The 15,203-nt window shown below is 37.0% G+C and overlaps 1 protein-coding gene across 1 annotated transcript; it reads right to left on the bottom strand.

Moving 5' to 3' along the window:
- Positions 1-925: 925 nt before the first annotated feature.
- Positions 926-2,981, bottom strand: LOC113497578 (transmembrane protein 147). The gene is made up of 4 exons (XM_026877167.1): positions 2,753-2,981; positions 2,537-2,678; positions 2,116-2,238; positions 926-1,389 (listed from the first exon to the last, which is right to left on the bottom strand). The coding sequence occupies exons 1-4, from the start codon at positions 2,827-2,829 to the stop codon at positions 1,042-1,044; spliced, it is 690 nt and encodes a 229-aa protein (XP_026732968.1). The 5' UTR covers positions 2,830-2,981; the 3' UTR covers positions 926-1,041.
- Between the last annotated feature and the right edge of the window lie 12,222 nt (positions 2,982-15,203).

Genomic DNA, 15,203 nt, shown 5'->3' with positions numbered 1-15,203 from the left:
AAGGATTGACAGTTTTTTTAAATATGAAACTAATTAACAATCTAAATTTGGTCTTTTGGTCACGACTTTTTCTATAAAATCAGGCGATAGTCAGTTTAGGTTTGTTTAACCGTATATTTCATGATCACACTATACCCTATACATATTTTCACAACTGTAGGATCAATTAATATATTTAAAAAAACATAAATTAATATTTCAGTAAACCTATATTTTAGTTCAGGCTTGAAGCTTACTTAACACAGAAATAGAACTATTTTTCCACCTTCAAAAGAATAGTTTGTGCTTTATACTGCCAGCAAGCATGTTCATTATTCAGGCTTCAATCATTGTTTTTACCATAATGAGTAATAGTAAAATAGTTTTTTAGTCGATTGCGAGCTTGTTAAAAAGTCGTCCTTTTCGACAATCTTTTTTTTGGCAATCTATCAATTTCTATGAGCCTCCGCTCACTGACTGCCAATGCTGTGAACATAATGCTCACTGCTAACCAGAGTTTACTTTTCGTCTGGTACTGACATTGTATAAAATTGAAATCAATGTTGGAAGTACTCTTGGTGAAAAGCAATTTCACCACTCTACACACTATTGCACGAATGGTTGAGGTCACCACCAAAACCACTGTGCGCAATGTGTCGCTGGTTCGATTCCCGCAGAGGATAAGTGTTTGTGTGATCCACGAATGCATGTTCTGAGTTTGGGTGCCCGTGTGTATGTGTTTCTTTGTTTGAGAAATTCGGATGTCAAGGATTAATGTATATTTAGAGAAGGAGGAATTCCAAAAAAAATTTCTTTGGCCAATTTGGTAGTTATACTTTTAAAGGATTATAATTACAAAGAAAAGAAATAAAGGGACATAAGTTTGATTTTGGCAGACCTGTTTGGCTTGGAAGACCAGTTTGGCTCCAAATAAATAAACCGCATATCAGTATTACACATTTACTTTACAAATATTGTATTCTTTGAACCACATTCATAATTCATTAACACTTAAAATAGGAATAAGTTAAAAGCACACATGGGTGTCGGGCCCGCATGTCGTCAGACGCCGATCTGCTGCGCGAGCACGGCGTACATGGCGAGCGAGGCCAGCGCCAGCGCGGCGGCGTGCGCGGCCCGCAGCGCCAGCAGCGCCCAGCCCGACAGCGCCAGCGCCGCGCCCAGCGCGTCCTCCAGCAGCGCGCGGTACGGCGCCAGCAGCAGCAGCGCGCCCACGCCCGGCGCCAGGCGGCGCGGCAGGTCGGAGCGCGTCCACAGCCACACCAGCGCCGCGCTGGCGCCCGCCGCCAGCAGCGCCACGTTGGACTCGGCGCAGGCGCGCACGTAGCGCCAGTCGAACTCCGACCCGCGCGCGCCCACCCACAGCAGCACGCTGCGGGTCACCACCACCTGACGCACCCACAAAACTAGTTATATCCAGACTGTGCTGTGATTAGTAGTTTAAATAGGAATGAAGAACAAAGAACTACTTTAAAACAGACCTTTATATGCTATGGGGACCACTTTCTCATACATTAAAAACAACACTTACAGTATTATTTTAATGTTTGCCAAGGAAGACTGCAGTTTTACCTATATTCATTTCTTTTTAAATATAACTACATGATAATCTTTAATTAAAAAGCCTAGCAGCAATTGAAGATGGTAATTATTTGGTACATTAAATCTTACTAGGACAGAGATTGTATAATACCCTACAAATTATAAAACAAGTCCCTCTTACTGTCTGTCCTGTATGATTTATACATTTAAAAACCTCATTCAATACCTAGAGGACAGTGAATTGCAAGAGGTGCTAAAAATATTGTAAAAAATTTGTTTACCTCTCAATACTATTGTTTACTACTTATTTATTAAAATAATTATTTCAATAATTCAATAAAAATTGACAAACATTTGATTGATGTAAGGGGAGACACAGGTACGAAATTTCTAATTTGATTAAAATCAAATATTATTCTCTATATAGGCCTTGTTACCCATCAGTGCAAGTGCCGAAGTCAGAAAAACGAACATGGCTGCTGTTTCAAATCATGTCATAGATGTTAGAGGCTACTGATGATGATGATGATGACTTTACTTTAACTGTATTTGCATAATACTGTCAGAATTTACCTCAGCACTTGCCCATCCAATAGCAGCCGTTAGGATTTTTGCATGTCCTTTGCCTGGAACTGAGTTCAATGCGAGGTAGAGACCGAAGAGATCAGCAAAGTCAACTGTCGCCTTCAGGATTTCCTGAAAACATGTAGAAGTCGATTTTATTACTTTATTTATGATAATAAACAAAATATTCATCTTTCAGCATGTGTTTGGACATGACTTAAGGCAGTGAGAAGCAGAGAAACCTGACTATTACCTTTTTCATATAATCAGTATGTTGTCTTACTTATCAGTTGAGACTGATGGCAGAACAAACATTAGTAACCTACTTACAGTTTTCTCTCTGAATTATTTTATTTCTTTAGATGTTCATCCGAAATACTAAAATAATAGAAAAAAAATAAGTGATTCGTAATATAATATTGATAATTACCAAAAATACATTATATTCTCCGGTTATGTGGCTGTTGTCGGTGTCCGGGAAGAAGGTAGCCAGCAGCAGCATCTTGCAAAGCTGAGTGAATATGTACAGACCTCCAGCATACACACATTTTGAGAACGTAGCATACTCCGATCTAAAACGAAATAATTGAATTAGCATAGACCTGAAAGTTTATGAGAAATAACCTCGATTATAAATACAGCTTACATTCCGGAGAACTTGTATGCCATATGATAAGGGGCATACACAAGTGCAAGGCAATTGCCAAAATGATAGAGCGTCATTTTGATTTCAGTTACGCCTGCACTAATTCAATCTTATTTCATTACAATACAATTATTTTACAGGGCTGAGGGCATCAAACTCATGACATGAAAATACTCAAGATCATTCCATTTCATTCTTAATAGTTTGTATTTTAAGCACAAAATCAAACAAATTTTATTCGTCTCGTTCTGACATAGTTTATTTTATCGAGATACTGCTACTCTTTCTCTCTCTTTTAGAACGAAAAAGTTCATTGGAACGCTTAGCTGTCTGCTGTCATTCGAATGTCAAGTTTTCACGTTACGTTATAAATTCCATGCAACTTGAATGGTGCGTTTAGATTAAATATTTATTTTATTATTCACTGCAAAATATGGATCATACCGATCATGATTCATAAAGATTTAAATTCATTTGATTATGTACAATCATATAAGAAATAAGTTATTAAGATATTAACATTTACTGTTCATCGTAAGAAGCGGAATTAACGTAAAACGAACTGTATGCTACGTTCCTTTTCACTTGAGATGATTAAAAAAGCGTTGATGTGTTGTAACTTAAAATAGGGAAAATTTGAGTGGACTGGTTTTCGCTACCAGATATTCATGATTATAATATTAAACCAATAAACTGAGACACATTAATTTATAATTTGGATTTTCGGGTTTTAATAATTCACTTGTGACATAAAAAAATACTTGCGTAAAATTGTATGTAATTTGCGCGCTAATTTGAGGAAAATGATGTTTCTTGAAAGCAAGTAACTGGAAAAATAATGTTATTAAGGATTAAATAATAAGAAGGTGTACTAGGAAGGTATATAAATGATAATTTAAATATTTAAACAGGCGTATTGAACAAGGCGATGTAATTTCGCCATCGCCTTGTTCAATCTTGAAATCTGTTACACTGTAAAATATAAAGTAAGTATATATTTATTGTAATTTGTTTATATTTTATCATAAAATTTATCTAATTACCTACATAATTCAGGGTTTCAACGCACTTTTTTTTATGAAGGCGAATCATATTTATGCAAAGTGTGATATACTCACAAGATAGAAAGAGATGCAAAATAAGGGGAGCTTTAAAAAAGGGTTGTTTTTTAACCCTTTCGTTTTTTAGCACACGCGCAAAAGGGTAAGGGGTGGGTTGTCCAATAGAAAACCAGAGTTTGGAAGATTTTGATTTTTATTCGTCCGGAGAAGCTTGGGTGTCTCTCGGTGGGACCTCCGGACACTCAGTCTCCAGTGCTCCGTTGGAAGTGTCTGTAACAACCTGCTTATTAAAATGAGGGAGGTGCCTTGTTAGTGGGCCTCTTTGCAATATGAGGTAGATATAAGTATGTACACTAGTTGTACATGATTTTATAAAAGTGATATCGGTGATATTAGTAGAAAATATTTTGTGATAAAATGAATCAAACATTGGGTGTGTTTCTGATTTGGATTTTAAATTTCACTCACCTAGTTAGGTAAGTTATTGTACATTTTAGTTAAAGAATAATAATGTTATATTTATAGTGTGAAAATAATTATATTTATTTTATGCATGTTGTTAGACTGTGATATTTTTTGTATCATTGTAAAAAGTCTTAGACATGTACTTCTCTTAGGAACTTTTATTTATTTCCTTATTTACAGTTTTAGTATTTTATTTTGTTTTTCTCATTCGGAATTAGTGCACTAACTATCAAACAGATCTAGGTAACACTTAGATATATTATTTATTTAAATTTTGATGATGGATTAGGAAATAGTAAAATTTTACTATATTAAGTATACTAGTTGCCCTATATTTTAGCTGTGCCTGGACTTTCCTTACCTTCTAGGTACAGGTCGTCTAGATTATATTAATGAGCGCCTAGTGAGTAGCATACATATTATGATATTTGGGTACAAAGATTCTCTCTCTAAACTTGTGTCTCGAACATGAGCATTGAAGTAGTACATTACTATTGGTTTGTTCCTTATTTTCTGAAACACCTGAACTTAACCGTAATTTTAATAATCGTTTTTTGTATTTTTTTTCACGGCAGATCATTCGGAACAATTCCAAAGACTTCATTTATTACACGTCTCAGGTTGTACCTATCGTAATAGTTTATTATTTTAAATACCATGCAATAGATATTACGGCATGATATAAACTCTTCTTACTAGGACTTTGTCCCCGTCAGCCGTCAGGATAGGTGATTTCACTCGTATCTCTGACTTGCTCTCTAAATAAACAGAGAATGTTCTCAATAAAGGCCCATATTCGCATGTATAGTGTTCCTATACTTACAATAAAATGAAAAAAGAATAAAACCCCAGCGTGTCGTGAGGAGTCCACTCACGTCATCCCTCCATTACAGCATTGTCCGCGTGACAATGGCGATAGAGTATAAAGAATCGCGGCCATTAGGTAAATTTCCTCATACATTTTTTGCGTGACACCCTCGACGCGTAAAAAGTGGGGAAACGCACATTTGTCATGTGGTGGAGAGTGGACGCGGCTCTCGCGAGATCTCAATCTTGGTTTGGTGGCGTGAAGGAGGTTTTTTGTCTACCTTAATCGATAGGGGTGGTGCAGGTAGGTATCTAGCTTACGTGTATGTCAGCTTCTTGTAACAAATGAAAACACTTTTTATGTCGAAATATTAGTTAAGCGTTTCTAAAAAAATATTGTGATGACTTTGAAGTATTACAAGATTTGTATGTCAAAATAGTATGATGGCGTATTAAAATACCATAAATATATTTTGTAAGACTTTTAATCAATCTACGATATGCATAGGCAGTTATGTGTTAAGGCATTCTATACTTAAACATAAGGTTAGTACCTATCAATAAGAGAAACAAAACACAAATCAAATAATATTTTATTTTGTCATCTCATCAGTAAACGTTTGTCGTCACGTTCGTAATCGGTGAAAATTTTCCTTTAGCTTAATTTCACCCAACGGCAAGTAACTAGCTTTGTAGTTATTTATGATATTTTTAAACACTAATACTTATAATATGCTAGTACAAAACTTACATTTTATTGACCAACTTTGCCGCTTTTTATCGATAAATGTATATTTTAATAATATTTACCGCTTCTACCGCAGAACCGCTATACTATGAATGTCGCAATCAATAATGTATTATAGGAAAATAATTTCAATTTGGTGTGTGAGTGGTGGACAGACGAATGCATTATTCAGCTCACGTATATTGCAGGCGAGTGTGCCACGCAGATAAGCGAGTATTGAGCCGAAAATACCGAAAGTCCGAAACAGTCCGTCGCCGGGGGGCCTTATCGGAAACGGCTTACGGTGACCCCATGCAAACTCCCTAATGCGACATCGCTCACCGGTCCCTCCGCTCTGCCCTCCGGCGATCGATCTCGATGCAAAATTGCCGATAGGGGATGCTAGTTTTGTTTCTTCTGCGTAATTTTTTTATTGCGATATCTCGATACAATTTATTTGTTTAGTCACCAGGTGGTCTTAAGACAGATACTCCCCATTATAAATTTGTTGGTGTGGAGCGTTAAGAGCTTTTTATCTAATAAATCATTTAAAAGCCGTAAAAAGTATAACACAATAAAGATTCGATTTTCAATCATCATTGTTATTATACATACTTTTATTTTATTTTATAAGACTGAAATAATTCAATAGTTAATTAATTTAATGTGGGTTTCTGTAAAAAGGCACCATGTTTATATTCCATGGTTTAGGTGAACACCTAAACCATAGAATATAGTTAACTACTTGGGAGATTACCGCCATATCCTAGTTATGATAGCTACCGACGTTTAATTGCCCAATCAAGTCGACTCAAGTAGAAGAAAGAGATGCCACTATAGTAAAAAATACGGTTTTGTAGAAATACATTCATAACGTTTCGATTTAGTATTTGGAAATGTAGAGGTTGCGCATAAAGTTCGATAAGTTTTTATAAGGCATTGAATATTGAACAGTGGTCGGCGGTATACATATTTTGCAATGAAATACATGCTATAGCTCGGGGTTAGGGCGGTGGGTGGAACACCAAATGAGTTATTCGCATCCCCTTCATATAATCGCGAGAAATTTATAAGTGTTTTAACCTGAGTAAAATAATAAAATGTGGTAAATGGCCTCCACTTTTAATGCAAAGATCCAAAATTAGGGGTCCGTCAGCGTCAACAACAATATGACAAAAATATTGTTACTGCTGTATAAAATCACTCGAATTCTTCCTCATTCACTTAGGTATTTAACCAATGTTGTAGGATGTTGTTTTATGAATGAAAAAAATAATAAAGTATTTTTCTAAACTTCAACTAAAGTGATGTTGTTCAATAGCTACGGTTATATATTTTACTTTGGTACCTACATGTAGTATCAGCTTCACTTCCTGAGTTATTTAGCGGAACCCTCTCCGAGCGCAGGCCGAGCTAATACACCAACCGTCACTGTTAGCATATTTATTCATAGGCCTGTGCGTATTTTTTACTTGGTCATAAATATTAAAGGCGGCTCGTGCCACTAGGATTTTCAATTCGACAGCGACGTCGGATCCCCTTAGATTTTAGGCTTTCTCTCTTTCCGCGGATTAGAGCGGTTTGATGTATGGCCGCGGGTGGCGGTAAATCAAATTTTGATTGCTATTTTCTTTGTGGAAAGTCGGAATCCTCCGCCGGGGACGAGCGTCGTGTAACGTGGGTTAACCGATCCCCAGGCGCTAGGAGCACGCCACCCGTCTTATGTGGATTGTATGTACAAGACGTATACGAGAATTTTTATTCGGGGATTGATAGAGATCAATTCTTTTTTGTATTCAGTTTTCTGAAGTTTTTTTTTTTCAGATAAAATGACCTTCAATATTATTGGCGATGTTGTATAAACAATCGAATACTTAACACAACATCATTCAATTTTTCTTATAATATTGTTTTTCTAACTTAGCTTTTGAATTACTTAAACTTTGGGTACTTGAGCCTGGTAGGGCTATTGAAATCAAATTTGGCTGGCTAACATGATTGTTGTAAAATAACTTTATGTTCGGAGAAAATCGGGGCGTAGTAACCGCGTGTGTGATCCAATTGCCGACCGCTCTAGAGGCGATCCAAACGGATGGAATCAAATTCAGCCGCCCTTTAAATATTTGAACTGATGCTGGAGGCCAGCGAGGGCCCGCGCTGCCGGGGTTGGGGCTGCAGGGGGATACACAAATCACAAATTGCTCTTGTTAAATTTATTGCCGTCAAAATTACATGCGAATAAGTATATAATCATAGTATGTTATGTTTATGTAAGTACCTAATGAAAACTGTAACCTGCATTCAAAATAGCGAAATTATGTTGAAGGAGCGACCAGCGTAAGCGCGGGCGGCGGCAGAGGGTGGGCGCCCACCTCCGGATAAAAAAGGATCTCGAAAAATTCTCGACCCTTTTTATACTAAATAGATAGCTAACACGGCCTGAGTGGAGTTTCAATAGATGCTTTCTCGACGGAAGAAGCGACCTGTAAGGAATCGAGGGGCCCAGTGAAAAACCGTGTTATATATCTACCGTCTTGTGTAGTGCGTGTCACACAGTTTTTCCTTTTATTTTTTACGCGTGCCCTCCTCAGAGGGATAAGAGGAATTCTTTTTAAATTGGAAATGTTTTCTAAGAGGATTACGATTTGCGGAGGTGTGCGCCGATGTTGGGCGTTGGGAATAAGGGATCGTGTTACACTGTTTTGTGTTTAACATTCTTAAAAATTCTTATTATGTGCTCGTATCAAGTGGGATTTATATTCTGATTGAAAGAGATTTATTCTTATTCAATGATTTGTAGACATATTCTATAGAGATTACTCAATCACTATTTGTTATGGTGGGCACATACTTTATGTGTAATACGCATTTCTTTAAGCTTGACTTGAAAGTAGTCAGTAATTTGGCACGCCTTATTCTGTACCTATTTGGGTATTTTTTTCTTTGAGCTTGTTCAATAAAATCCCACGTTGCTATAAAAATATCGTGTAACGAACAATGGGGCCAATATTCCAAGTGACCATTACTCGTGTGAAGTTGATGTAAGCACAAAGCTCGGGACGGTTGCCGAATAAGGAATATTTTTTCAATGGCTATTTTAACGTGCCGTTGAAGTAGTCGTTACACAGTTTGCAATAAAGACTAAAACCGTCAAAAGATATGTTTTGCGGACGGCGATGGGAACAGAGGCGATTATCCCTAGCAGTTGCAGCATTAGCGATAGGGATTCAGTTTAAATTTTCACATCGCCCCCGCCCTCGTCGTTGATGGTTTGAACAATTTGAAAGCTTTTGTTGTCGTTCTATAAAATAAAACGCGTTACATTTATTGGTCAATTTACATTACAGCAACATTATCATTTTTTTCTCTTAAATAGCCGTTTTGTATTGGTACTCTTACTCAGATTTTTTTCTTTTGTTTCTCGGTAACGGTATTATTTTAAACATTATTCTCATTATGTTTGGTGACTTGAAATAGCAAAATATAATTAAAATGTTTTTCTCTTCTGTAAATATCCTGCTTCAGGTTCCACAAACATTATGTATGGGTATTAAGTATTTTTTGTATATACCTTTCAGCAGTGCCACTTTCTACAGTATTTCTATATTTCTGTTAAGCTTTCACAACCAAAAAATGAACCAATTTAAACAAATACTTCTTATGACAGAAATGAAGGATTTTTAAATATTTGTTGGGCTGTAGGACTCCTTTAAAAATGGTTGAGCCCATGAGCTACACGATGCATGCATGTCTGGACTTTTAAAGAGACCGCGACCCCTGATTTTTTCAACATTTCTTCTCAGGGTAGTCAGACAGGACAGGTGGACAAATCTAACGTTAAAAAAGGCGTATGAAAGTGATGATATATCCTATTTACAGAATAAATGAAAATTTAGTTTTCCTTCATGTTTTGCACGTGAGTTTTTATGGAGCAACCTAATTACTAAGTCTAATCTAGTTATTAATCAGCTAATAAAGTAGAAAGTAATTTTAGGGTAAAAGTAAGATAAACAAGATGTGATTTGAAGTTTATACGAAGGCTTACTATTGATTTAAATTACATTTTATTTTGACACATGTTTGAAAACGGAATTGTAATTGTTTGAAATACCTACTCCTAAGGGTGTCCTAACAAGTAGGTACCTAACACAAGCCTAATGGAATGTTCTTCGGATTTCACACAAAACTACTGCAATCATTTTCATATTTTTAAAGATTTTATTATTTCCCGCGTAATAATATAGTAAGTTGACAAAAAATTGGTTTGGATTTTGCATTTTAAACTCTATAACCTAAACTTTAAAATACATCATGTCTTCTAAATCTCGCGGACGAAGTAGCGAGCAACACCTAGTGTTTTCGTAATTGTGAAACGGTTATCAATAATTATGGTCCACGATTTCAGCCAATCATTTAAAATGGTAACCTGGTGTATTGTGACTAGAATTTATTGAACAATCAAAATACAAAGCTGTAATGAGGACGGCGATTTGAGAGTTCCTTAAGCTGCGACACAAAACTCAAATAAACAGGCCAAATCAAGGAGGGGTGCGCGGTCGGCGCGCATGAAAAAACGTGTTCCTAGTTAACAATGGGGAGATTGCAAGCTTTAAAACTTCGACCGCCTCCAATAATTGAGTTTTATACCGTCATCCGTGCCGTGGTTGTTCAATATGGACCTATTGTAGCCTGTGACAGGTGGGCGCACTTCACCCGCTAATGTGATCCGGCTGAGGTGAGCTCCATTTGTAGCAAAGGATAAGACGGAAATGTCAGTCCAAATACGAATTTTGGAATTAAGGACATTGCGGGGAATAATAGTCTGTTGTATGATTCTTAGAGTAACGTAAAACTATATAAACTTAGGTAATAAAGTATTTTCGTGCTTTTATGTCGGCTCCAAACAGTTTCACCGTAAATATAACTATTACACACGTTCTTTCATTTGTTCATTATTCCCGAATAGGTTTAGGTAGAGACCGCAAATGACGGCAGTTAAAATGTTTTAGTAAGTGCAATATCATGTCGAATTATCGCCACCGGACGTCGTCGCCTCCAACAGTAATGTGTAGTTTATGCTGTATTAAGATCATTTTACTATTACGGCTACATCTTGGAAGCACATAAACCGGCTGTAACTCTACATCTGTCATTACGCGTTACCTCACTCACAACTATGTTGTTGCTACAAGACAAGACATTGACCAATAACATTATTTGCAAAGGAAATTACCATTTTTAATAAAAACTATATTAATTTGTTCGTTTTTTTGAGTTAGGTACCTTCTATGCGTGGGTAGTTATTACTAGTTATTATATGGGTAATGGTTTTAAATTTTAATCATTCGGACATTTAATCGATAGGTACGTAAGTCTATATTGTTGTTATTTATACAAACCATTTATCGATACAGAATAGGTAATAAATGTTTATTGACCCCTTGCGTCGGTTTATTATTCCAGACTTGAACCGATACCAACGTCTTGGTTTTATTTACACAATGGCATGTACGCCGATATAATACATAAAGCAAACAAAACGATAGCTTGCAAGTAATAAAACATGGTTCGGCTGGTTACATCACTCCGCCTCCCTATGGTAATAAAAAAAGATACATTATAAATCGTATGGGATATTGTCCACCGTTGTTATAGTTGGAGCGGCCGCGACGCGTGGCGTACTTAAATCGTTTTATTGTTTTTTCACGGCGACGTATCGTAGCATTAGTACTGCGTTATAATATTTTGCTTAGTACACAATAACGCGAGGACATAAACGATGTTATGTCTCAGCGAGTCCACGGAAATTAGGCTTCGTAAAACGCTTATAATATCTTCTTCCACGTAGAGCGAGTACCACGAGGGATAAGCTATAAAGTTGTTTATTTATTGAGAACAAGAAGGAATCATAAGAGACGCCATAGGCTCAGATTATTTTGTTCTCAACACGGTTTGACGGACTTTCATTCATAACTTGTTTTGTGAAGAGGTCTTCTAATCAATCGAAAGTGGAATGTATCAATGGAGATTCATCAGAAATCGTTTTGCCAAAGTCGTAGTTCCATTTTGAGGTGCCCTAACAAGTATGGTACATTCTTCTCGTGCCTAAACAACTTGCCTAATTAATTTTGAAGTTGTCGTTTTAATTATTAAGGCTCTCGATATGTATACAATATTGAAAATTGAAAATATCTTGAAGAGTTGCAATCTATCGATCCTAAAATGCTATTAGTGGTAGGCGAATGTGATGTTTTGTTGTAGGTAGATGTGTACCTAGCTATGTACTTCAGGCGAGTGTTGTGTTTGAGCTGGATTCAGACAGTGGGTGAGTGATGTATGTATTGACACGTGCCCGAAGTGATGCTCAGTAAAAGGGTTGTGGAGTGTCTTCGGCGCATTAGCCGTAAATGATGGATGATAGTCTCAGTCCCGCCGTGACTTGATACTGCCATTACCACGTTAATGCTATATTTGCTAATCTCTGCTTTGTTCGCTCTGTTATATTTAATAAATATAGATCGCCCTCCCAACTTTTTGCCGGAATTGGCAATACGCCACACCTAGCGGTCTTCTAATAAACACAGTTCGTTGTTGTTTCGTGGAATATCCGATAAGTGCTGAGTGAAGCTATTTATCGGAATTTGGTTAACATTGTTTCTGAGTTAAATAGTAATAGCTTAGTAGTAACACAATGAGATGTTGTCGATTCCTTTTAACTGTTCTACCAGTAATACCAGTAGCACCCTGGTGTTCCAGCATTGTTGATGTGTGCATATGTACGTATAAAACTATTATTTAGCTTGTAGGCAGGTATACTCGCAATACAATTTATAATAAGGTTTTCTGGGTAATAGACACCAGTTTTAATTTATTTAATTAAACATTATTGCAGCTATACGCGTATTTCAATTTATGATATCATCATAACGACATCACTACATATTCATTGTTCACGTTTACTTGGCTGAAGGACTTAATATTAATGTATTTAGCGCACAGTATTTGTGAGTAAATACTAGTTATTCTTCCTTGATTTGTATTGAATTTATTTCATCCACGAATTGCCCTTACAAACAACAAAATAGCAACATTTTTTATCCACTTATCACGGTGTGACGTGAAGCCAGCGACTATCTGACTCGACATGACTGTGCATCAAGGCAATCAATTTATTCCATTAACATATAGTTTCTTTATGAAATTTCCCGCGGCCTGAAACGCCACCATGATTAATATTTCAACCGTGACTGGGCGAGCCTAACCGAGCGGAATATATCGCTTATCTTGCACATGAGTATAGCTATGTGTGAGTCCCGGTGCCCTACATACATGAAATATTTTACAGCACTGATTTATGATGGGAAGCCTCGCTATCAGCGGACGCACCGTTTCGATATGTTTTGGCAGACGGATATTTTATTCATGAATAATATGCGCATATTGTAGCTAGTGGGCTTTTTACCTAACAACTTACGTAGGAACCAAACGTTCATACATAAAATATCTAACAGTCACCCAAAAATAAAACGACAACATGATAAAATACCTTTTTTTTGTATCGTTTAAACTGTTTTACCAAAAGTAAATACACAACTTTTTGGCGATCATTTTTTACGTGGCCCAGCTAGGGGTGAAGACGGCACGCAATCCATTAAAGCTGAAAAAACACTTGAAATTCAGTGACTCATACAATAAACATGGCTGGTAAGTCGCGAGCGAGGTTTTTGCCGCCGCGACACAGCCGCGCTTTTTTGTGAACTCTTCTTGCGCACAGTTTTTGTGCAACCTGCGAGCAGTTTGCGATAACACGTTTCTTTTGATATTGAAGCAATTGTATAATTTTTGTGTAGTAATAAGACACGATCTCATACAACATGGAACCTACTTTTTGTCGAGCTTACACTGATTAATTCCTTAGTATCTACTCAATTTTAGTTTTTGAATCAACAAACAATCTACGCACATAATTTTTACAAAATACAAATATCTTAGAAACTGTAAATGCACTTACATTGTAATTAAGTATTCCCTTTCACTAAAAACTAGGTACTTCAAGGGTATTCATATTCGTGTTGTGCTACATCTCGATTCCCGTGTATCTCCGTTGCCGGCTCTTGCTCTAAGGGGCTTATTATTCAGCGCATAAACCAGGGAATATTTTAGCGGACAGTCGACGACGTCGAGGGATTTTGAGCGGCGGCCGAAAAAATTGATGCGACTTATCTCACCCGCGCGTTCCCGCCAAGATAAACGTATGACATGTTTTATGTATGTCTGGATTTAAGTTTCCACTATTGGCTATGTCGAGATACGAGAGGGTCACAACTGAACCGACGCCTTCAGAACTCACTGAGTGGAGATATGAATCTTCATGAGCATATTTTTTACGTCTTGTCAGTTACCTCATTAATAAGGATAACGTTGATCAATGAAGTTGGTGTTCAAGTCAACAACAAGTCAGCTCGCTCGATGTAATGCGTTATGGAGACTACCGAGAGTAATCTCGACTGGTTAGGGGTTCGACAGGAAGTAATATTGATTGACGGGTGTATTGGAACACTGATCATGGCCCTCTTATTTTTGCACGACGCGTGCATTTGTGTGACCAATAGTTATTTGCCTTGTCAAAGTTTCGTTAGCCAACATTTTGAGCGTCATTTTATATCTTTTATTGAAACATAAATGGTATAACCAATCTTAATTATAATTACAAATGCGATGTTTAATTTCTATCATATTTTGGACTTTTATGTGAATTTATAGGTAGATAGGTACACAACTATTTTATTGTCTCATGTGAATATCCAAAGTATTGTGTATGTTGTGTAGTGTCTAGCCTGGCGAGGGTGACGTGGTGAGGCTCCCCCGGCCTCCGCTTGACCTCACGTCTTCGCACGGGGGTAACTTAGCATTCACTGCATTGTTCCGTTATTGCACGTCCGATCAGCTTCTGTCGCGAGGGGAGACTTTGCCTATTGATGGCGAGACGAAAAGATTCAAATAAATGTATTCTATTATTCTTTCGTTCATATTTTTTTTTGTGTGAATGTAATTTCTGTTGTTTGAATATTTTAATTAATGGAATGAGGCGAAAATCGTGCATTTTGGATTGACATGGCTGTCTACAAATTCTTGGTACCTAAATCTGTTTACAAGATATAAACACCTGAACGATATGCGTCGGGTACCTTCTACATATTATTCGAAGTTGCCTAACTTCTCAAGGCTGCTATTGTAAAATCTCCTGCCATATCCACAGCTAATGTAGACTTCGAATATAATCGGTTGCCATAACTGGCGGTTACTTAGCCATCGGAGTTTTTCATGTGGCGCTCAATCAGTTCGAGCTGCGGCAGCCGCGACTGTCTCAGCCGTCTATTACTTCGTGAAA

Source organism: Trichoplusia ni, chromosome 9, assembly GCF_003590095.1.
Source record: "Trichoplusia ni isolate ovarian cell line Hi5 chromosome 9, tn1, whole genome shotgun sequence".
In the NCBI taxonomy this organism is placed as follows: domain Eukaryota; kingdom Metazoa; phylum Arthropoda; class Insecta; order Lepidoptera; family Noctuidae; genus Trichoplusia; species Trichoplusia ni.
Note: the sequence above shows the minus strand (reverse complement) of the source record. Positions and strands in the feature narration are given on the sequence as shown.